The sequence below is a fragment of the Ornithodoros turicata genome, chromosome 1 (assembly GCF_037126465.1).
Source record: "Ornithodoros turicata isolate Travis chromosome 1, ASM3712646v1, whole genome shotgun sequence".
In the NCBI taxonomy this organism is placed as follows: Eukaryota; Metazoa; Arthropoda; class Arachnida; order Ixodida; family Argasidae; genus Ornithodoros; species Ornithodoros turicata.
In genome coordinates, this window is record NC_088201.1 from 45,047,830 (window position 1) to 45,073,024 (window position 25,195).

Here is a 25,195-nt window from a genome sequence, read left to right on the forward strand (position 1 = left end):
AACAGAAACGGATATGATGCCTGAAACATAAACAGAAATAAAAATAATTTACAGTAATAATTCGGGTACTGCAGGACCCGAATTATTTCTCCTTTTTCGAATCATTATAAAGCTGAATGAAGCGAATTAAAATTAACTGAGGAAGTAAAGCTAAAATGAACGATCAAACTGGACCATATAAGTAAATAGGATACAGGGTGCTTCTTTCTATCTGCAACAAATTTTTATAAAATGGGGACTTGCCTTAGGACGCTTATTACTCGACGGGGCTGCAAAAGTACTAAAACAAAACAAAGATCGTGAAACATATATACCGCGATCTGAAATGGAACAAAACTTCCTGTGGTGTTCCTTGCGTACGGCTTACGGTGCGTTGCGGCTTACTTGCGTACGTACTCAGGCAATGTTTTTTCTCATTATTATTGATACTGTTTATTGAGCTGCTGTGTAAGTGGACAGATTCCTACTAGGCGTTTTTTTCTGCCATTTGTTTCAGCTTCGGCCACTGCATCTTTCTTTCTCAGTTGCTATCCTCTTTATTTATTTCTAGTATTTGTCACGGACAATGATCATGAAGTTTTAAAAAGCAAGAAAGCTCTTAGAACAATGAACTTAGAAAGGCGTGTGTATATATTGTCATCAAGCAAGATAACTACTTTAGAACTTAGAAAGGCAGTGGCATACCTGCCCAAAGCGAAAACAGATACGTAGCTTGTCTCGCGAGCTTCGACAAATTTTAGAGTCCTGCGAGTCGAACTAAAGGGTGAGGTGTTTAATTTTAATGCGATTGCGTATACCGATAACACTGGACTGAAGAACAGCTCTGTTAATTAATTAATTAATTAATTAATTCACTATAACCATAACGTCTCTGTTTCTTACTACTTTTGATTTGAGGCATGTAGCTGGTTCAGCAAAGGTAGAACTCACGACTTGCTCACGACGCGACACACCTTGCCATGTTTCTCTCTCTCCTCTGATAATGCTCCCTGCAACATCCCGTCAGGGACCCTATTCGGACAATTATCCAAACTATGGTGGCTAGATGAATATATTCATCTAGAAACCATAATCCAAACAGCCGTTACGGTACACCCTGCGGCAGGGGCGGATCCAGGAAAGACCCTCGGGGGGGGGGGGCATTAAAAAAAAGAGAGGAGACGGGGGGGGGGGGGTCGCCATGTAAGACGGCGAGCTGCTGCGCTTTCATTTCACAGAGCTTTATTTCTGATCTACAAGGCGCACGCGGGATTGGCGGGAAAACGGCGCGTGCGGCAGGAAAATCTGCCGGAATAGGGGGTAGAGGTATGTCTCTGTACCTCTCCAGGGGGGGGGGGGGGGGCAGCCCCCCCCTGGATCCGCCCCTGCCCTGCGGATGCACAGTTAGGGACGTCCATTCATGTAGCTCCCAAAGATGTCCATCTGATATCCATTTCAGGACATGGACGTTGGGATCTATTTCGAATGTCCGCAGGAGATAGTGTTCTGTCTGGGATAAGGGTTCCCTGAATCGCGTATGATATCACTGTCGCTTTTTTGCCGATCACTTGCGCTTTGCAGCAGATAGCAGAGCTGAAATAGTTAGGTCTGGGGGGAGGGGGGGGGGCGCGCTGCGATTCTTTTTGTGCTTCATCAGGGGTTCAAGAGGATCATGTGGAGATCAGGCTTTAATATCGCAATTGCAATGTGCTCCCTAAAGTCAATAATTAAAAAGTTGATTAAAATATATCTGTTAGTTAGTCCCCTATTTGAGAAACAAATACGGTTTCCTAGAAGCAGCACCGTCGAGTAATCCAATGACACAAGTAAAAGCGTCCTAAGGCAACTCCCCTTTTCGTGAAAATTTATTGCAGATATAAAAAGAAACACTGTATAGTAAACAGAAGAAGCATAGTTCGTGTATACTTATGGTCACTTGCAAGTGAGTAACATTTGTGAAAACCATGTACAGTGCTGGACAAAAGGTTACGGAACACTGACACGCTAGCAGCGAATGATACCGTACGGACTTGCAAATAGGTGACTGGGTTACCTAAGCACATGTCTGAAAGTCCGTACGGTCCCATTCGCTGCTAGCGTCTCACCCTGAGGAAGGAATGCTCTGAAGCGTGTTCCGTAAACGTTTGTCCAGCACTGTACTATATTTTTGAATACTAAGTGTTGTGTGCACGTATCCTTTCAGAATATACTATACGTTGTTTTAACATTGCCTTGAGTTTGACGGGAAAACACAGGACGAACACAGGACGAGATGAATCAGATAGACTCACGAACCAGCAATGAAGCTTTAATACACAAAGTGCAAGGGAGACAGGGTAAAAAGAAAGTGTACACTTCGGTGTCTCAGCGTAGGTGAATATGTGGCGCGTAATATGTAGCATCGATAACTGCACAAAGGAACGTGTGTGTTTGCAAAGAATGGAAAGGTATTCCAAAGCAGTACAAATTGCAAAAAGGACGATAACAAGTAAAAATATTGGTAACAGTAACAGTAAAATATATAAAAATATAAACATACAAGTAAAACTCAGAAGTGAATAAGGCACGGAACTTGGAACAAAATGTGTTTGAGATTAAAGAAGTTATCCACCGACCGTTAAGAGGTTCGTATTACGCGCCGCTGCTTCGTGAGTCTATCTGTTCATCTCGTCCTGTGTTCATCCTGTGTTTTCCCCTCAAACTTAAGGCAATGTTAACACCAATTCAACACCAGCTGCTTGCCTGCTCCTGCTATGTTCATACTATACGTGAAGGTATTAATATTCTTATGGCAGTTTCAAAGCTTAACCGAAGGGGAAAAAGAAAAGGAGGGGGGAGGGTGCGGTACGGAAACCGAAACGGAAACGACAATGGTGGTAACGAAATCTGAAACAGAAACAAATATGGGCCAGTAACGGAGGTGGTAACAGAAACGAAAAACATTGTTCCCTTTCCCTGCTGGTAACCACAGGATTTCTGTGTTTGCAATTTACTGCTGCGATTAGCCGAAGTGCACAACGCTGTGACTTCTGAAAGAAAGATGCTTCGCAATAGCGAAGGAAGGAGAGGGAGGCTAGTTCGAGAGTGAAGAACTGGCTGGTCTTCTCCACTCCTCGGACGTCATGTTGTCCCAAGCTCGTTTGTGTATTTATAATTGGGAACATAAAAGTCACACATATACTTTCTGTTATGTATGAAGGTGTTATTATTATTACTGCTAGAGAAACCTTGCCACTTGCGTTCGGGTTTCTTTTTTCATTTTGTGTACTTTTTTTTATCACCAAAGAAGGAATGGTCTCATTCCCATATACTGCTGCATTCATGCACGGGCCTGTTACGTACTGCAGAGGTTTGAGAAAAGGTATTCATGATACCAGACGTGTTATCAGCAAGTCATCAGACGCTAGTGCCTTTTGATAGTGCCTTTAGGAGAGGGAGATCACTGTGAAATCCACTGACACCAACTCTATATATTGTTGGAAGGCATTATTTAGAGGGGCACCAAAGCTCTAATATTCCTCCTCGCGGTATGAAAGATGCCGTTACTTTGACACCAACACAAAAGGAACGGGGTTCATCAGTTGCGTCGTTCGTTATTTATGAGCGAAAGAAATCGCAGTGTACTCTTTCCTTCAACCTCTCCTTCTCCAGCAGCCAGACAATGCGGAGATGCCTCCGATTGGCCTTCTCAAACGATCTCCAGCGATGATTGGACAAATCGTTTGCGGAGGCCAATGAGAACGCGCTCCGCATTTTCTACTTTCTTGTGAAGGAGAAAGAGGGGAAAAGCGTAAATTGCGTTTTTTCTATCGATCATAAATCACGAATGGCGCTAAGGATGACTCCCGTTCCTTTTGTGTTGGTGTCAAGGTAACTGCATCTTTCATTCCGCGTGGAGAACTTTCTGCACTTTAGTGCCCCTGTAACCATAGATAGAGAAGTTACCCGTCAAAAAGAACTCGTTACAAGTTCAGTTACCGTGTGAAAAATGTAACTAAGTTAATAACGAAGTTCTTCAGCCTGAAATGTTACTCGCAGTTACGGCGTTACTTAAAAAAAGAACGGGTTACTTCCAAGTTACTTCGGACACAAAATAGTATTACGCAGGTGCAGCGCGCGTGAGCAGTTGAGTTAGACCTTGGGTTGCCTGCGGAGGAGTGCAACACGCCTAGATCGTTTTCGTATATGTTCAACCAGGGATCGGAACCGCTATTTCTTTCTGTCCGGTTCTGGTTCAGGTTCAGACATATTGGTTCGGTTCGGGTTTAGCTCCGCTTAACCGAAATTATCATCTTGAATCGGTTCAGGTATATCGGTTCGGTTCAGGTTTGGCTTCGGGAGAAACGAAAAAAAAAAGAAAAAAGAAAGCGGTCAGCGGTCGGGACACTTACAGGGATTGGAACCGTTACTTTTTTCGGTCCTGGTTTAACCGGTTCATCGGCAGTAATATTGCTACATGAAAGCGAGCTTACCCTCACCGCACACGGTTGTAAGAGAAAGGTGTGAGATAACCGTTTCAGGAAGCGTCTACTGCTGCCTCGCCACGACAACTTGCTTCACAAGACGAAGCGGTCTTAGGGAAACGCACGAAGTTTTGCATAGTTTCGGTTTCACTCTCTGCCTCTTCGTTGCACAAAATGGTCAGGGCATCCGAAGGGAGTAGCAGGGCTCTGATATTTTATTGTATTGCACTCCCGTAGTCGTCTGCTGAAAACGAAAAGCGAAGTGCTGGAAGCCTTTTGGCAGAACCCGGTCAGGGCCCTCATTTGTTCCGGCAAAAAACTGGCGATACAGTTACAAACTTTTACTCTCATCTGGCATCGTACAAAAAATAAATAATAATAAAAAAAGTCGGTCGATAGTACAATTAGGTATTTCAAATCTGAACCGATTTCCGAACCTTCTTAAAGGGACGCGACCCTCGGTACTGTTTTTCTTTCAATGGGAGGCAGCGAACAAGTGCCCGTTCGTGGAACCCAGCCCTCTCCTTCCGATTTGTTCGGTTTCAGTCTGTCTACCAATGTCATGATGACGTTTCCCTGGTAGAGGTCTATTCGAATGCTTTGCATCTTACTCCTTGTGGGCGCACAATGGTTCAGCTTCATTTCAATGGCCGCGATTCTTTCTTCCTGAATAAAATACTGTCATTGATTGAATATCACGTTTTATGGCAAAAAATGCCATGAAAGAACCGGAGAGAAAGTAAGAAAATATGTGGAAACGAGTTAAAAGTAACTTGGAACTTAACTTAAGTTACTTTGGCAAAGTTACCTGAAAAAGGAACGAGTTCCTCTGAAAGTTACCACAGCGCAAAAGTACCGAGTTAAGTTACAAGTTACCAAAAAAAAAAAAAAGAACTTAGTTACAGTAACGAGTTACCTCGAACTCCGCCTGTAACGTCTTGGAAGTTAGTATGTTGGTTTATGGACTTACTCTGCATCCAAATCTCATTCATTTTTTTTTTTTTGATTGAGTGTTAGCGCCGCGAAGCAACTGTGGCTATGAGCGGCGTACAGATGTGGACAGACGGAGAGAGGACAGCAGGAAGGAGTGGGGGACAGAGGGATTAGTATGCGTCCTGGGCCGACTTCAGGGGGAACTGTGCCGACATTCGTCTGGAAAGTCTTCGGAAAACCCAGGGAAAACCTCAGACAACACAGCCGGCGGTAGGATTCGAACCCACCACCTCCCAGTCTACAGCACGACCTTGGTTACCACCAACGAGCGGACGCCTTAGCCCACTCGGCCATGCCTCTGGTCAAATCTCATTCACCTTCCACCCTGGGAAAATGTAAAGGAATGGAGACTCTTGTGCAATTCAGATCTTTTAGCAAAGCAGCACCATGTACACCTGGTTGCATTTGTCTTGCTTTCTGGCACACTTGCGGTGCGCTCCTACATTAGGTACTCCTAAACCTCTCAAAAGTACCTGAGATACAGGCGTCGGAAGGTGGGGGTAGAGGGGCGCCCCCCCCCCCCCTTTCCCGAACTTTCGCTCTAAGGGTCCTGTCACGCCACTTTTCATCTGTACGTGTCGTCCGAGACAGACTCGCTTCCAGCTCTGTTACCGCGCAGAGTAAAAACGAACACCTGTTTAAAAAGTAGCTAATTACCCTGTGATACTGTATGTGCGGACCTGCTGGGCGAAGAGTAGCGACACGCCAGTGCCTTGCTTAGACGATACGCAGATTTCGTGTTCGCTGGTGTGCTTGATGAGTCATGATGACACGTGTGACATATCTGCTGTCTTTGCCTGAGCCATGGCCAGAACATTCGGCAGAGCCTTTTTAGTGCAACACTAATGACACCCTTTACGGAGGACACCATCGCGCTTTTGACGAGAACAAAAATAAAACATAAAGGAACTATGCCACCGCTCGCTTACTTCTATTTCTCTTATCGCACTTAATGAAACAATCAGCCAATATTGCACTTGGTGTTGCTTAAATGCCAATTTCTTTTTCGCCTCAAGGTAATTAAGAACGCGAGGTGGCCTTCCCATATGCGTTACGCCCTCCATAGTCATCGGATTGCATGGACGAGTCGTTTCTAATAAGCACATTAAAGGCTCACTAGGTTGGGTTAGGTTAGGTTAGGTTAGGTTAGGTTAGGCCTTGCCCCTTCGCCGTGAGGGACTTCCGACACCCCTCACAACGGAACCTTGAGCCTGAGGACGAAAAGGACACACACGCAAAGGGCTTAGAACCAGCAATGACTTCAGTCATTTTGCTGGTTCTGAGCCCTTGCGTGTGTGTGTCCTTTTCATCGTCAGGCTCAAGGTTCCGTGATGCATCCCCACCAGCTTGCCGACATTTTGTCTATTTTATCAATTTCTGATATCCCATGGGTAGATACACTGATACAGTTACATGTACTTCTGTACTAGTCGCTTTCCACCGTCAAAAGTTAACTAATGAAAAACATATATTGTGTCATCCTAGTGTACTGAATAATGCGTTTATTCTTTCTTACTTATGTATGAACAATTGAAATTTTGCTGAATCTTCTGGGCGCATCTGAGTAAAGAATTATGAGAATATAATGATAGATAAACAGAAAGTAAACAGTGAGACAAGACTGTATTGGCATCAAAGCGGAAGACCAGCCACACAGACTGGCTCCCTCTAACGTTTCACACGGACTAAACTAAGGCTACGTAGATGCCAACTCTAGAGCAATATGATCTCTAGATTAATATGTGTGCTGGACGTCACCATGCAACGAACGAATACTCGCGGAAAGCTGCGAACGTGACAACGGCACACTGTACTTGGCCACCTAAAAGTGAAGCACATACGTACCTCTATCATCTTCAAAGAGGACCGAAGATGTCTGCCACCGTCTTGCAAAGTGCACAGCTCCCAGCACAGCTCTCTCTCTACGAAGAGCGCGACGAACCCCTGCTCGAACAAGATTTAGCACTTCTGCTACACTACGGATGCGGCCACCCTGTGCTGCAATGCAGCGAGAAATCCACACCTGGTAGTTAATCTCAACTGCCAGAAGGAGGAACTGTTTCCTATCGCGATGCGGGACGGGAGACTGAAAGAGCGTTTGAATGACAGCCCACCGAACCACAAGAGACAAGAACCACACTAGCACCCCTTTACATGCCCCGAACTATACAGCTGTCACACTATCCCCTATCCCAGTTTGTAATTGTGGGTCAGTTTTTACACTGCGTTAGTTTTGTTTGATCTCCGTGCACCTATCATTAGTATCCACAGCCTCTTGGGCAAACTTCATAGGAAACAGTGCAGACATTTGTCTTACAGTCTGAGGAAAATGTTGAACACCGGAGAAGGAGGCAAGCAAGCTGGTATAACTTACATGTAGGCAACATACAGGGTGCTTTTTTTTTATCATTTACAGAATTTTTGTTAAAAAGCTATGAGAGCAGCATAAATGTCGTTTTAGCAGTTGAGTTCTACGGCCAGGCGGACATCCTCTTGCAGAAAGTATTCAACTACAACAGGATTAATTATACCTAAAATTCCTTAAGTATTAGGGTATTGCAGGCAAAAACGAGATAGCAGAATGAGAGACTACCCTAGTTGAGCGAGAAGATGTAAAGCATGTTGGTTGAGTAACATGGTAACGAACGCGAAGCAACACGGACGGACCAGTGGACGAACAGAGGACAAAACGCGTCCTCTGTCCGTCCGTGTTTCTTCGCGTTTGTTACCATGTTGCCATAGTTGAAAACCATTCCACGTTAAAAAAAATATGAAATACACACGTGCGTTAAGATATCCATCCCCGAGTTTTGATATGCAAATCAGCTAAAACCGAAACCGCGACCACCGGGAACGCATTGAGTACAGCTCTCATTTCACGTCAGAGGGCCATGTGATTTGGAGCAATGGATGGTCCTGTCGATTGCGGTTGGCAGCAAGATCATCTTCCGCGTACGTACACTTCCTAGGACGTCTCACCTCCGGATACACACGCAATACCGTCTCCGCTGCTGTTGCGGACGACGAGAAGCCGGTAATAACCGGCAACCGCCGCTGCGACTTTTGACGCCAATGTCACAGCCAATGTGACTCTCCAAAATGACCGTCTGCATCGCGCGCCTATTTCTCGTTTCTTCGCTTCATCTGGCGCCAAGGGAGAGAAAGGTTTTCGGCGATGCGACGTACGGGACAGGATCTTCACGAAATTGAGCCCTTAACAGTTGTCGCTGTAAAAAAATAATAAAAAAATAAAGATAACCCTGGAATATGCCTTGAGTTTGTTTTCTCTGTTTCCCCTCATGCGCTCAAGGAATATGTTGCCTACAAGTAGGAAGAGAATCCACGGAAAATACCCAGACAGCACAGCCGGTGCCTGGATTTGAACCTGGGTCGTCTCCCAGGAAGCGGTCTGCGCGGATTGCATTGCATTCGAGGCGTTCTTCATTTTCGGGTTTTATTATTGTTCCAATTCAGGTGACATACAATGATTGAGGGGATATCGGGATTTCCTTTCCTTTTTCTTTATGTCATCGGGAATTTTCGGGTGGAATATAGTCCGTTTCATGATATACAGGGTGTTTCAAAAACGTGTCATTCGGACTTTATAAAAAAACGGGGCGACAGAAAAATACGGGGTGAACGGCATTTGTCTGGCAACTGAATTTGCCATCTTGCAAAAATATTTTCATTTGATTTTAATTAAAATAAATTGAATTTCTTTAATTGAACTCCAAAATTTCCCAAGTCAACCTAACGTTTTTTTTATACAATTAGAGAGCCCGTAGCGAACTTACCCAGATCCACCAAGACATCCGCTCGATATTGTAAATGGAACTGCCCCCCCAAAAAAGACCCGAAATTGAGGCTTCAAAGTTTCGGGTATTCAACGGCGCACCAAATCAATCGCAAAGATGCGTGGAGAGGAGGACATGCTCCTGCCCCCATGAAAGATAGAAGGTAAAAAAAAAAAGAGGTCGGGAAAAAAGCGGCGGAATCAGTTTTTTGCCGCTTATCAACGTATAGTGGAATGTCACCCACCTTGTCATCGGCGCCTCTCGTGCTGCACGTAGGGTTGCCACCAGGCCGGTATTATACCGGCAGGGCCGGTTAACTGCTCGCTCTGCCGGTTGGCGGTAGAAAGCTGATACCGGCAGCCTTTTGCCGGTATTTGTGGCTCACCACCTTTCACATGAGCTTTTTCGGGGTTTTCCCTTCAACATTCCACTACAGCTTCTGGAGCACAGACCCAACTCCGCGATCACCAGTCGTTTTCTTAGTTCTTCATTACAGTCTTGTGTTCAGAGGGGACAAGAGCAGTGGTTGTGCAAAGCTGTTGGTGGTTGTGTCGAGCCAGATAGGACTTAGGCCGTGTAGAACCATCATGAGATTCCCGCCTGAAAGTTTGAAGTGTTTGTTTGCGTCGATGCGTTTATCAAAGTGAGTGGCAATTTAGTCCGGCTGCTCCAATACAATCTAGCAATATTTATAGCAATTTCTAACATCCAAAATCCAGCCCCACACAGGAACATATGTGTCCTCGTATTTGAGCGAGCAAGCACTGCCTTTCTCTCTGTGTGCCCGTCCACCACCTCACCCCCTTGCCCTATCCCTTTCCCTCTACTCCACCTCCTCTCCACCAGCCGGTATTTTTTACCGTGAAAGGTGGCAACCCTAGCTGCACGCCGGTCCGGCGATAAATTGTTCTAGCTTCATAGGGGCAGGAGCATGTCCTCCTCTCCCCGCATCTTTGGGACTGGTTTGGTGCGCCGTTGAATACCCGAAACTTTGAAGCCTCAATTTCAGGACTTTTTTTTTTTTTTTTTGCGGCAGTTCCAATTGCAATATCGAGCGGATTTCTTGGTGGATCTGACTGAGTTCGCTACGGGCTCTCTAATTCTGTAAAAAAAAACAAAAAAAAAAAAAAACAAAAAAAAAAAACGTTAGGTTGACTTGGGAAATTTTGGAGTTCAATTAAAGAAATTGAATTTCTTTTAATTAAAATCAAATGAAAATATTTTTGCAAGGTGCCAAATGCAGTTGCCACACAAATGCCGTTTACCCCGTATTTTTCCCTCTCCCCGTTTTTTTATAAAGTCCGAATGACACGTTTTTTGAAACACCCTGTATATCTAAGTCTTGAAACAACAATTGTAAAAGTTTGCCACCAATTGGGAAAGACAGCAGATGGCATTTTCTTTCCTTCCGTTTCGTCTTGTGAATGACAGATTTGATTATACTTAACAACCACTGATCGCACATCAGACACACATGACGAGGAAAGAGCATGTTCGACACTTCCGTGGATTACAGATGCGCTAGATATTGACATGCAACAAACGCATCATTTATCCTTCCATCACATCTCTCTTCATTTTCCGCGTACACTCGGCTTCCAGTTCTTGCATGTCGACTGTGGAGTCTTAGCTGGTCTTATCTACTACCAGCTTAGACAGTGAATGGAGCGGGATTATGCAAGGAGAATTGAGCCTATTTTGGCTCATACTATAAAAGCCATATCAGTACTTCACAAGTTCTAAGAGTTCAGCGATTCTGGGTAGAGATCCCCGAATCTAATATATATATATATATATATATATATATATATATATATATATGTTCGGGGTGCAAATACCATGAAAATTCGAGTTTTCCTAAAAACGGAGGACCAACGCATTCGATGGCAAGGGATCCAGCTCCGTGCTGCAATGATCGTCGTGTTTTACAAAATACTGGAAAAAGTAACTGAGTTACAGTTTAGTACAGGTAAATACACACACGAAAATGTGCACACAAAAGCATATCGATACAGGTACTTAGATATGTAGATGATGTCAGCTGCACCAGAAGAAGGAAACGGGGCTTGAAAAAAACGAAACCAGAACTAAAGCCACATTGGATATGAAAGAAAATAACGGGCGCCCAACGAAGAGCGCATGCTCAGAAGCTCAGAAGGAGCCCACCCTTCGCTTTTGGCGCTAGCGGCGCTAGTTGCGCCAGTGGCTAGCTATGCCGCTATGCAGTGGTGTTACGGAAGTGTGAGTTGTGTGGCTCGTGATCTTGCTCGTGATGTAACATGCAATCGCGCAGCGCAGCTGTGTCAGCTGTGTATTTAGCTCTCGCACCAACGCAGGAAACTTGCTATCTGTGCGAAGTTGTTCAATAGTATTTCTGTAAATTTACGATATATGAACACACTTAGCAATGGTCTTTGAAGAATGGTCCACACCGCCGGTGTCAAAAGGGTGAGTATCACGTTATGATTATCTCGTTGCCTTGACAAGTGGGTACTGGCAGCGAGTTTGGTCTCCCCACAATTCCAAGATGCTTACATGTCCAGTAACTTGTACAACAGTGATGGTATTTGTCTGCTACTCAATATTCCAGAAAACTATCGCCCTTTCGCACTTCTTTCTTGGTGACTCATTTCAAGGTTATGAGATAAGTGCCTGTTGCGCTTCCCGGAATCTTTGGTAAAAGCTTCACCATTAACAATCTGCTCCCATAAGCTTCTGCATTGTTTCTGGGAAGCATAAGCAAACAGATCAAACGCCATCTGACGTGTCTAATCCAGAATTGACTTAATTCATGCAATTATTCATGCTCCGGAAGAATTCTTTCAGAAACGACAGGGTTGTGGATGTACTGGCCTGTGAAGTGCCCTTTTCGTGACCATAAGCTCTCCGACTTATCCCAACCTCACCTCGCGCTTGCATCAGTTTACCACATGCAGTACCAAACCCATAACATCATCACCCTACGTCAAGCGAATTGCGCCTATCTCAGTAGTGTTCTACCTCCTTCAACGAATTCCATCTTGATAGTAGAGATATCACTCGCGGTTCGTTTTCGTAATGCACTCAGATGTGTCTTGTTGGGATGCCCCAGCCAAGTATCTTGGTTGATGACGTATACTTCCATTACGTCAACCAGAGAACTGTAGGGCTAATATGAAGTATAATCGTGTTCAACGAATGAACAGTGCACTGACTCAACCCTACACCATCACAGAGAACTGTCAAATGTGTCAAACATACACGGTGGCTTGTGAGAGATCAAGTCTTGGCAATATGTGTAAAATCGCTGAATGTCAGTCAAAAGCCTGTTGAAAGTGTTTTTTGTCCTCATTCAAACACTCATTCATTCTCAAGAGCTACGTGACAGGGTGGTGCACCGTGTTGTCCCTAGTCACACCTCCTCTGTCAAGCTGATAGAGTGGCTTCCATTGAGACTAGAAGTGATTAGTGGTATTTGATTGTATCTGGGTTCATTGAGTAATAGTGGTTCACCATTATTTGGTGGAGCTCCTCGTGGTGAGTTCCATGTGCTTCATCCAGCTGTATGTGTGCAGGGTGCTGCTGCTTCTGAACATTTGCATCTGGGAGCTCAAGGAATGTGACCTTACGATGTGGCCCTGGTTTTACTTGCAACACCCTATTTTGCGCTTGTGTATTTCTGCCGATTCATGGTTTGCACGACCAATCCTGCCACTGTGGGGATTTACCAAAGAGTCCATACTGACTTCTTTATAGTAGTAAAACAGTTCATGATGGTCCATAATCTGAAAAGTCAGAGTCTGGGCACAACTAGGGAGACAGGACAAACACTTTGTTTTGGACATGGCATTGTTTTGGGCAGGTGAGGCATAGACTTAGTCTCATTTTCTTGATGGAACAGTATGTCAAGTCACTGTGCTGATTAAAAATGTCACTGTGCTTGACCTGGCACGTGAATCCCAATCTATGCTTGTGACCGCAAAGAGCACACTTCAGAGTGAAGGACCAAGTAGTCAGGCCATTGACCTGAGTACTCTGTACTCAAACACATGCATGTCAGACTTGTTCACATCCACAAAGTGCCATCTGCTTTGGCTCAGTTTGTTTGTATTTCCTGGTAACACTCGAAGTAAATTTTCTGCATGAATTCCTCCAATTACCTCGAATAAATTCTTATTTTCCTTGTTTATTTTCACAAAATTAAAACTGGTGTAACATTTTTTGTTCAGAGTCTACTTTTGTGTTCAAGCTGATAGAGGTGCCAAACATTGAGGATGGTAGTGGCGGCTTGTACGTGTGCCCCGTTCCCGAACGGAGAGGGCAATTTCATGGTATACAAGCCTTCGTAAAGTCGTAAAGGCTCATGAAAAAACTATCGACATAGCTTTTTTTCCCTATGCTGCCTATTTTTCATTTCAAAAACTGCACTGTCTTTACTAGTGCTTGTGCTGTATAAGTTATTTTACCAAAAGTTGTAATTGTGTGCTATTAAATATTTATTTATGCAACAGAGCAGGGTAAAGGAGATAGCATATGTCACTCATGTGGCAGAGTTTATATTAATTTGCAAGGAAGTTTCTGTTTGGCAGAGTGATCAAGCTGCATTAGAGCACTGCTTGCAATAGTGTATCAGGTGCAAGACACTTGTGTTTCCTGAGTTTGCATCTCCGATCCAAGGAAAAGATTGGACACATCCTGTATTTTAGCAGCAAGTGGCAATTTTTGTGTAGAAATAATTTTTGTATTTAAGATTTCCATTTTCATTTTGACGTGCTAATTCATGTGTGGCTCATATTAGTGTGTTCTGGGTCTTTTCAGGATTCAGGGGTGATAAATGTCTTTAAACGACTTTGTGGCACTTTTCGTGAAAATATAAAGGTACAGGGGAAGCCATGGGCTTCCACACATACTATTGTGTAAATTTAAGTACATTGTAGTGGGGTATAAAACCCTATACAGATATCTTTGTGGCACAAAATCTCAAATCAAACTCTAACATGCATATGCGTGCACCAGTCTTATGTGCTGAGCAGTTTGTCGAATAGCTGTGCTTGTGTCATATGACTCACCATGTAGTATGGGGCAGTGAAGCATCTATTATTCTACCTCAATATCACAAATACAATGAAAAAATTTACAGAGCTTATGTTTTGTGCAGGAGTACAGTAATATCCAAATACCTTTGCCTCGCTCTCAGGGCCGTCTGCAGGTGGGGCGAAGGGAGCTGCCGCCACCCCCCTCCTTTCATGCATAGACATCAGACAGGGTACCTGATATCCTCTTCTACGGCATATTTTTACAGGATTTGCGTGTTTATCAGCATGAATTTTGATTGTTCTAGGTAATGCTTACTTGGCAGGATCACATTTACTAGTATAGCATCACTACCCCTCTGACATGCAGCACATTCCATACTTAAATATGACTATACCTGATTCACATCATGTGAATGAGATATAGAGAAAGACTGGCCATTGCCTATGTGACTGAATGCAGTAAGGTGAAGCTGTTTTTCATAGCTGCATGTGGTACGTGTCTCTTTACAAGGTTCCATTCGGTTTTAATTTTTATTTCAGGATTTTAGTTGTATTGTATATATATTTTTGCATACGGGATGCACTTCAGCCTCTCCCACCCCCCATTACTTGTGGCGAGGGATCTCCGGCGCCCCCTTCTCGTTGTTATGTGTCTCTACATTATGTTGCACCCTGTATGGTGTCAGTCAAACATTGTCCTAGGCAGCAAGGCTATAGAACCCCCTTTGAATGTCTATGGAAACTGTAAGCGATATCCTGACACGTTTCCTTCACAATTAGTGACTCCTACATGCAACCTTTGCCGAGGCAATGCGATGCTGACATGTGATCCGTTATGAATCCCACAAAAAAATGCAGCTGACATACTATGGCATAAGAAGGTGAATGTGCCTGTATTTCAACTATTGCACGATTACAATCATGCAAACATTCTACTGCACGCCAGCAGGGTGTCGAACCGGGCCGAAACCGACAAAAAGTGGGAATAAAAAAAAGGAAACTATGTTCCGGAGCAAAACCGCAAAATAGTCGTAAATGTTTTCGGTTCAAGTGGAAAGTTCGGCCATCTGGAACTCGAAGGTACGCAGAAAAGCAATGTGACGTATCACCTTGAAACCAAGCGTAGGTTCACACACTGTCAGTGTGCTTATGCTGCTGATCAGTGTTTTAGAGTTGTCAGTTTTTGTTTCGAAGTGACGCACCTCCAGAGCATTTCTTGAATCTCTCTTGAAATCTCGAATCGAAGGGCCGCTCATACCTTAATTCTTTCAGACGTTCGCTTCTTTTTTTTTTTTTAAGCCTCCAAATTCACGCAGCATTTTCTTTAAAACCGAAGTGGTCTCTCAGAAAATGCTATTAGTAGCATGTAGCTAAGAAGTAAATATCCACATTCACAAATCTGTTATGTTAAACTTTTTGCAGAAAAAAATAGTAATGAAATAAATAAAAAATAAAAAAATGGAGGAGTTCAGAGCCTTACATACTTCTAGCATGCCTCTGGTGGTACCACGTGCGCAGGGTGATCCGAAACCAGTTCTCAGAGAATATCGCAGATGGCGCCTCTGCTAACATGACAGCCGGAACCGGTTCGAACCGGTGTGAACCGTTCTTACAGAGTAGACAGTTGATAACGTCACCGCGAAGCTACCATACCTTCCGGAACCAATGACAGCGTGCGTGACTCAGAATCTTATCAGTTGATTGGGTGGGGTAGACACGGTACTTGGAAAGCCACGTTACCAACGGTCTGCTAACCAGGGATTGGAACCGTTATTTTGGGGGGTTCTGTAGAGGTTTGGGTCTAGAGCAGAAAAAAAAAAAGGAGTGAGGAAAAGGCTGTGAGTCAATCAGATATCAGCAACGTGACGTCAGCCACTCCAAAGGAATGGAATCATGTTTTCGGAAACCTCTACGTTCTTCAAAAACTCGCGCTAAAGGTTCGATTGTAGCCTCGGCATATAACTTGGCGGAATGGAGCGTTGTGTTCTGCTTGGAAGAGAGCCCAGAAGCGAAGTTTGCAATTGCCAGAAACTTTCCTTTCTTTTCTTCTTCGTATTATCGCCGCAAAGCAACTGTGGCTATGAGCGGCGTAGAGAAGTGGACAGATGGAGAGAGGACAGCAGGAAGGAGTGGGAGACAGGGGGTTAGTATGTGTCCTAGGACAGGCTTCAGGGGGAACTGCGTCTGGAAAGTCTTCGGAAATCCCAGGGAAAACCTCAGACAGCCGGCGATAGGATTCGAACCCGTGTCACCTCCAAGTCTCGGCGTGGAAAGCGGCCACCCTAACCACTATGCCACGGGAGCTGGTCAATTGCTAGAAACACTACATTTACGACAGCAAGGTGGTAATATCTGTTGATAAATAAATGCGACAAAGAGCGAAAGTCGGATTAAAGACACGAAATTTCGCCAAGCGGTTCTGATCTTTATGCATGCTCGAAATTCAGAATTAATCAAGCAAGTTGCTATGGGGTTTCTTTGTTAACTTGCTGAGGAACTATACACTGCTACGAATGAGCTCTGGTCCCGAATTAGCCAGTACTTTGTGCTAGATTCATATTTTGGTTGATGATGGATAAGAGCTTCACAGCAGGTGATAAACCCCGCTATCTCTAGCCTGCCGCTTCGAGCAGCCCCAGGAAACTTTGTACACTGAAAGGAAATTATTGCCGCATTGAACCCTCGTACATGAGTGTTTCGGCTCGTGAATTTGAATGCTTTTGGTTTTTCTCGAAATAAGATTTTCAAAAGGTAGAGGAACCATTGAAAGTCCGCTACATGGTATCACTGTGGGACTGGCATGAAGCGAACATCCCACCTGAACGGTTTCGCGAACCGGTACCACTTCGTATATATTTCGGTTCAGTTCAGCGGTAGAATAAATGATTTCAGTTCGGTTCAGTTCCGGTTCAGAGAAAAATGACTTTTTTATAGCGGTTTTCGGTTCGGGTCCAGCTCCGCTTCCGATCCCCTGCTACTAACAAGGGTATCAAACCGGAACTGAACCGCTATTTTTTTTACAGAACTGGACCGAACCACTATTTTTTTTTTTGCAATCTTGAAACTGAACCTGAAATAATGAAAAGTATTCTGAACCGGTTCGGCAAACTGTTCAACGGTATCGTTTTTTCTTTTTTTCGTATAAGGCGCTTGAGCAAGGATGACATGAAAAGTGTGAAGGACACCCTAGTCGAGAGCTAAAACTGCCTCACATGCTGCAAATGTTATTCAAAATTCCATCTACACGCGAAAAGTGATACACGATCATCGTAATCCTTGTGGATAAGAGAGTTTTCGGAAAGCGTAGAAGTTTCACGATAAGGTTCCCGAAAACGTGCTAAGCCTATTGCATGATTCATTTAATTCAATTGCATTTAGAGTAGGTGACATCACGTTGCTGATATCTGATAAGCTGGCAGCGATACGGAATCAGAGGGTTGTTACGATTTCCTACATTATGACCTCTGATGTTATTGCGCCAAAAACATCAAACATCATCTTACGATTACCTAAAACTCCCTAATTTTCGAACCGGTACCAAAACCGGAACTAAAATGTTTCGGTTGGTTCCGGGACATTTGATCGAACGCCGTTTGGTCGAAAGCCGTTTGATCGAACGCAGGACATTTGGTCGAAAACCATTTGATCGAACGCCGTTTGATCGAAACGGTAGCGGTCGTTTGATCGATTTTTTTAATTGGTTCACTTGGAGTGTCGAAAATCACAAAAGAAAGACAAGGATAAGAAAAAGCTGCAGTTCTAAATGCAGTTATCCTAAGGAACATTTAACTTTGTGTGATCTGCTTCCCCGTAAACACATTCCTCATGCTAACCCACTTTTTAGTGTCCAAAAAGCAGTACAAGGGCCAGGGTTGTTCACCGTTAACCCGTTGGACAACCGAATAGGTTTTTCCGCTCTGACACATAGTGACTAAACATGCTGTACTTGTTAATCCCCCAACCCTTTGCTAGCCTTTGTCAAATAATAATAGATGTCAAGTATTAAACATTTTGGCAAATGAATTAAAAATAAGTAAATGACATTTTCGATGATTTATTCCCGTCGAATGTGAACAAATTCTAACAGTGGATTATTATTTGTAATCAACTGACCACTGTATAGGAGAAAGAGCATAGTTTCAGTTTATTTACTTTTCGCCTATGTGCAGGTGAACCTAAATTTAGTTCTTACGACAGACATGTAACCGAAGAAATGCTTCGAAACTTAGACAAGATTACAGGGCAGCAGACCTTAGTACTTTCTCTATTTCTTCCGATATCGTGCATGTGTAGTGATTCGAGGCTGCAGATGCATACTCTAAGGTCGAACTAAGGTTTTACATGCTGTTAATTTAATATCTCTCGTTGTACCATGGCGAAATTTCGTTCTTAGCACCCACAGACTTCGAGTGGCTTTGCACATATGACTATCCCGTTTCAGACCGTTCCCTTTCAATATGTCGCCAGCAGTAAGAAGGGTGCCCAGAACAAGGATAGACTATCGGCTGCTCTCAACCTGGGGCAGCTTTCTTCAATATGTGTCCTACTGATTCGTAAATGACAAACGTCTGCAACTAACCAGTGGTCTCCCCTCTTCGACTGCAAAAAGCAAAGAAAAAAAGAAGAAATAAAAAAAGCAGAGGACACTGATTGCCTGCTCCGTATGCTCGAGTCAAAAGTTACAGAAAAAGTGGTGCGGACAACACAGTGTATGCAGCTTTGAACTCCCTTCGAACAAATGTCTTTCGAACAAACGGCGTCGATCAACTGGCTTTCGATCAAACGGCTTTCGACCAAGCGGCGTTCGATCAAACGCCTTCGATCAAACGGCGTTCGACCAAACGGCGTTCGATCAAATGGGCGGACACCGTTTCGGTTCACTACTCGATCTGCACGCCAGAGTGTTGAGGAAAATAAATATTTTTTTAGGTGTCGTAGTTGGTGAGATACAAACCGTTGAACGAACTTGAGCCTCGGCCGTTCCTATTGGTTCTCGTAAGCACGTGACCTCTTCCCTGGTCGCTTGACTGAAGATGTCTGATGACATGCCCGCCGTGATGGTACAGCAGGATGCGTTTCGGTATTCGGGTATTCGCAATGCCTTTTTTTTTTTTCTACGCGTCCCCAACAACACCGAATATCCTCTGGATGTACGAATAACGTCCTAACGGATTCGTACGTCCGATGGATATCATTCAGATATCCATCGGACGTGCGAATCCGTTGGGACATTATTCGTACATCTAGAGGATATTCGGTGTTGTTGGGCTATTACCCTTTTGGATGTAAAACTTGAAAAGCAGGCTAGCAGCGATGCAAATAACATCATTTACATTTGAATAACTTGCGGCACAATCCTTTTAAACGCAAGATAGTCTGAGATTCGGTCCTGCCATTGAGTGGTTTAGTTCGTGCAACCAACGTGCAGTGCTGCCGCTCATGTTCAAAACGAAGTCACGCACTCAAGTTTGTGTGGCTTCTTCGCAGCGTCCTCTTCCTCGTAGAGAGTGTTTCTCAACCGGGGTTTCTTATCCAGGGTACTGTTCAGCACAGCACCCGCGAGAACTGAACAGCACTGAACAGCACCCGCACTACTGAAGAAGAAGAAAAAAACTTCTTCTACATGTCGTACTTGACGGCCATTCCTATTGGTACTCGTGAGCACGTGACCTTTCCCACGCAGCTTCATTGGCGGAGACGCCTGCAGTGATGTCAGAGCCCGATGAATTTCGGTATTCGCCGGGCGGATGTACTACATATCTATCGCTGTAAAAATTGGAATGCGGATTCACATCGATTCAGATAATAGTGTTTCTTCCGGCATCACTTGGGACTTAGCGTTGCAGCCCCTTTAATTGTGAGGAGGAAGGTGTTCTCCTGTTAGGTGTGAATGTTTAAGAGGGGATACGAGTGAGGCGGCATCTCCGATTGACGATTTTTTCGCTCGTAGATGGCGCCACACGAACATACGGGTCTCAGCCTGGAGGAAGCTGTAACCATTACCCTTAGTACAAATAACTCACTCCTCCGCAGGATTGTGTAGTCCCAAAAACACGTGTGACCTCCTTGACTATTGAGATGCAGGGATCTCACGTCATGTTTGGGTTGCCAAGGTCAACCCAGCTACAGAGAAAGAAGGAGGTCCCGACGAAAGCCAATTCTTCCCTTTTGTCCCTTTGTGGACTGCATCTGGTGACTTCTTGATGTTATGCTATCTTAGCTTGTCTTACTTTCTGGACGCAGCGCGGAGTCCAAATGTTATATTTCGTTGGCCCTCGCTTATTTATATTCACCTACTGATTTTTCTTTGGCGCCGAGTTCTCACACTAGAACATTTTGCGGACGCATTTTGTATTTAACTGACTATTCTGATTTAGTGTATTTACCTTGTAACCGAATAAGTCCTCCGAAACCTAGACAAGATAAGCCGGGCAGCAGACCTTTGCATTTTGTCTTCTTTATTTGTTTTTTTTTTTTGTTCTCGGACAGCGTGGATGTGCAGAGATCCAAGACTGCAGATGCATACTCTAAATGAGGGGAACTAATGTTTTGATTGTAGATGGATAGAAATCCAGCTAACCGGTAGAGATGTAGGAAGGGAGTTGCCTCAGGACTGCAGCCGCCGATATTTCGAACAGAGACTGTTGAAGACGAACAGTCTCTGAAGAACAGTCTCAGAAGAACAGAAGAAGAACAGTCTCTGGTCGAAATATCGGCGGCTTCTGTCCTGAGGCAACTCCCTTCCTAATGTTTTGATTGACTGATTTGTAAAAGAAAAAAATGGAGATGTTAGTCCCGAGCCACTCGGAACTAATGCTTTATATGCTGTTAATTTAATATGTTTTGTTGTACCATGGCGAAATTTCCTTCTTATATAGTTTCCACAGACGAGAGGCTTTCGCCTCGCACATATGGATATCCGATTTCAGAACTTTCCCTTTAAATTTGCCGCCAGCAATGAGAAGGGTGCCCAGAAGAAGCACAGACTGTCGGTTGCTCCCAACGTCAGGCCATGTTCTTCAATATGTGTAATTCGTCGGATTGTACCCACTTTTCTGTTCAGCTGTGTTGTTCGTAAATGACAAAGGTCTTAAAATAACCAGTGGCCTCCCCTCTTCGGCTGAACAAAGCAAACAAATAAATAAAAAAGCAGAGGACACTGATTGCCTGCACCGTATGCTCGAATCAAAACTTACGGAAAAACAGGTGCGTACGACGCACTCCACGGAGCTTCGAACTCCTTTCAAAACAAACGCCTTTCCAACAAACGGCGTCGATCAAACGGCATTCGACCAAACGATTTTCGATGAAATGGGCGGACACCCAGTTTTAGTTTATTTTCTTTGCGCCTATGTGCAGGTGAACCTAAATTTGGTCCTTACAACATACATGTATCCTTCGAAACCTAGACAAGATATCAGAAGGTCCTAACTTAAAAGGACGAAAAATTAAAACATCGAACGATCAGAAGGCTGAAAATTCAGAAAACCGAACTATCAGCAGGCCGGAAAGCCAGGAAACCGAATTACCGTAAGGTCGAAAAGTAAGGAAGCCAAGATACGGAAATTGTTATTCCAACTGCGATAAAAAATGAGCTCTACAAAGTAAGTAGGATAGAATTGTTGAGAATTAATACAGGGAATAAATCGTTTCACCAAACTTCCCTTTAGATAACGTACTTTCGATCACTTAGGCAGAAAACAAAAAGTAAAAGTAGAGGTGACTGTGTTATTGCAAGTGTTTATTGTACACGACGACAATCACGTTCGGGTTGCTAAATATATAGAGCAACACCATCTCTTCTAAAATTCATTGAGTGGGTAGTACAACAAGTCATTCACTGGCAATCACCCACCAGGTACTTTCTTTTTGTAAACATGTCCCCAAGAGTCTAGGCAGCTAAGACGTTCAGACTTGCAAATGCAGGTTGCAGTACATCAGTACAAATAGTGTTCCGTGAATTTTGGGAGCAAGCCTTTTTTTTTTTTTAGAACTTGCCATTTTTTGAGTCAATATACCCAATAAGCACCCTTCTTTTGGGTGTAATATGTGACACCCCTGTTACATCCATCATTGGACCCCGAGCCCGAGAACTCGGAAGACTGAACTATCGAAAGCCAGAGGCCACCAAGAAAGGAAAAATATATATTCGAAAAGTTACATCTGCTACATCAGGTAGATCCACAACGCTGTGCTCAGGACAGGTATTGGGAATTAATGTGCTAAATGCTTTTTATGCATTTAAAATAACTTTGTATGACCTTGTCCAGCGCATGCCACTTTTTGGCAGCATCCCTCGTGTACTGGGGTTGATCTTACAGCTGTGGATAGAGAAAGAGCTTCTTCTGAAAAAGTTCTGTTAAAAAGTGAATTTCTACGTGGAGTCTTTTTCAAGGTTTTATTCATAAATTATTTATTTCGCAGACGTCCTCTTGGGATTCCTTATTTTTCGGCCTTTCCATAATCCAGTCTTTGACTGTTTGATATTACCTCATTAAAAAAAGAAAGAAAACTGTCTTCCAATTTCAACACATCGGGAGAGCGAATGATAACACCACTCGGTCTCACTGTGCCTCACCTCCCCTAACCCTACCGTTCTTTTTACGTGCATGCGATGCGAGACGAATATTGTGTGGCTGTGTAGCAAAGCTTTCCTGGTCTGTGCCGCCTATTCTCCCTATTCTCACTCAAGGCCTTCCCATTATTTTGCGACGACCTACTCAACGTGGATCTCTTCAGACAGGTTTCACGACCTCAATTTCGCGCTTCCGCTGCCGGGGAAACCCCTTCTGGGATAGGGTGCCAGAACAGTGACTGCATTCCGCGGAACGATATGAAGTTCTCTTCTGACCAGCAATGTGGCGCTACTGTACGATGGCAAGACGGGGCAGTTCACGGAGCCGTACATACGTTAAGTTTTTTCAATATTGTGAACAACTGGAGGCGTGGACAGACATGACATGGACACGTAAATATTCAAGAAAGAATTCCGCGTAAATGCTACTGATTACATTTCACATATGTGCTACAGTAAACGAGCTACGAACTTCCAAAAGCGAGAGACCGAACTTATAAATTTTTTGCAGCTTTCGTAAGGTTTTTAAAAACTTCTGCAAAAAAAAAATTGCAAATGTCTCCAATGTGAATTTTTTGAAATTCTAAAATCTATCGAACAAGGCCATTTTGGTCCAAATCGGTTCAGTATTAGCTGCAAAAGATCGCATTGTTTCGCCCATAGAGAATACATGGGGCCGCCGGAGGTCGTATCCCCTCTTAAGCCACAATTACCTTCCAAACACACATGTCTGCGACCTACGTCCCGATTTAAACAGAGTTGAGGTTATAGATAGTGATCTAAGAGGATTATTACGCTCTTCTGAGGGTCGTGAAGAATTCACCCATTATTTGACTTTTTCTTCTGTTTCATGATCTAGCAAAAATAGTTGTGCTTTGAAGTTCAAAGCACAATACCCCACTCAGTTCAACCAAAATCACAGTTTGGACTGGGCTGAACAGTCGCACCTTGTACAGTGTACATACCTGGAATCGCATCAACGTGTTTACATACTTCTGCTCAAGGTGTTTTCTATATGGCAAATTTTGCATTGCCTTTCGGGAAATAGTTGACCGATTTTAATGATACTAGTCTCTTTCAATGACATTTCGAAATTGACTTTGAATGGATGTAACACACCAGGGCCGTCGCGGAAGTACAGGAAAGCCACCACAATTTGACAACTAAGTTGTGCAGCACACCACTGAAACGATGCAGGCAAAATTCGTTACATCATTTCAGAGCGAAAATAGTTGTAGGACATTTTAGTAGCAGGATCATCTGTGTCTGCTTTGACGCTCTCGAGCTATACCATAAAATAGCAAAGCATGTGACATGTCCGCACAACAGGCGAGCATAATTCAGCCCCCTCACCCAAGTTCTTGTTCTCACTCAAAATTCTATTTCCTGGTTGACTCGAGAACCTACCTTTGGAATCTACGAACGTAATGCATGATGAGACTGCAGAGCGGAGTTTTCCAGAGGCATGCTGTTGAGTTTGTATTTGTTTGCAACAAGGTTTGTTGCCCATACTGCTTGGAGTGAAATTCATCCCTGGATAACGACTTCTGAGACCGTGAAACGAAATAACGTTATTCTGTCCTAATGTACAGATTTGTTGTAGTTACAGGAGTGACACGACTATGGTACTGAAATAGCGGAGGAAACAGTATGGAGCATTTGGCTGCACTTTGTCCTTTGGAAAATCCTCTTCAGCATGGGTCCAAAACACGCACAACAATCACTATGCTTTACCCCTCTTTACATGCACACAGGCCCTTCATGCGCCAAATACAGTGAATTGAAATGCAGACTGGGAAGTTCGAAAGAAAGCCCTGTGTCAGACTTAGTTCACGTATCTACCACATTAGCGATGCTTTTCTAAATGTTTTCTGTTTCGCTGTACCTTCAAGGGTGCAGTGCAGGGACATTACGGAAGATGTTTACAGTCAGATATAAGAGAACAAGTCCGTAAAAACCGTACAGATTATAAGTAAATGGCAATGTTTAAACTTCATGTTACAAAAGCATAAACCGAGAGATGAGGCGATTGCAAACTCCAGATTCTGCGATGAAATTCATGAGGATTGATTATGCGCTGTGTTCGTCACAAGGCGACGCATGTGATTGGGCCTGTAGACAGCCGTAACTGTCAAATAATGACGACTCAGTCGTCGTCATCCACTACAGGGTCTACCGTTCCTGCAACCGTTATTCCTATATTGACCTAGCTATTCTTCACGTCTCAAACTACACGAGGTCTTTTGTAAGACTTGCAGAGTGCAGACTTTTGCCAACTGCATGACATTTTCACGTCCTTGTGCGTATAGGATGGTTCCTTTGCTGACAAGCGACTACGACAGGAGAAGCGCACCCTGTCCTGTATGAAAGCAAAAT

At 43.8% G+C, this 25,195-nt stretch overlaps 1 protein-coding gene across 4 annotated transcripts in view; it reads left to right on the plus strand.

Annotated features, from left to right (window-relative positions):
- The first annotated feature begins 11,428 nt into the window (after positions 1 to 11,428).
- LOC135378141 (1-acylglycerol-3-phosphate O-acyltransferase ABHD5-like) overlaps positions 11,429 to 25,195 on the plus strand; it is a 32,082-nt gene continuing 18,315 nt past the window's right edge. For 2 of the 4 annotated variants that reach the window (XM_064611045.1, XM_064611046.1), the window contains exons 1-2: positions 11,429 to 11,677; positions 14,367 to 14,474. In XM_064611045.1, coding sequence (XP_064467115.1) covers positions 11,637 to 11,677; positions 14,367 to 14,474 — 149 coding nt within the window. In that variant the 5' untranslated portion in view covers positions 11,429 to 11,636. The remainder of the gene's footprint in view (positions 11,678 to 14,366; positions 14,475 to 25,195) is intronic. The other 2 variants (XM_064611047.1, XM_064611048.1) reach the window with 1 other exon arrangement.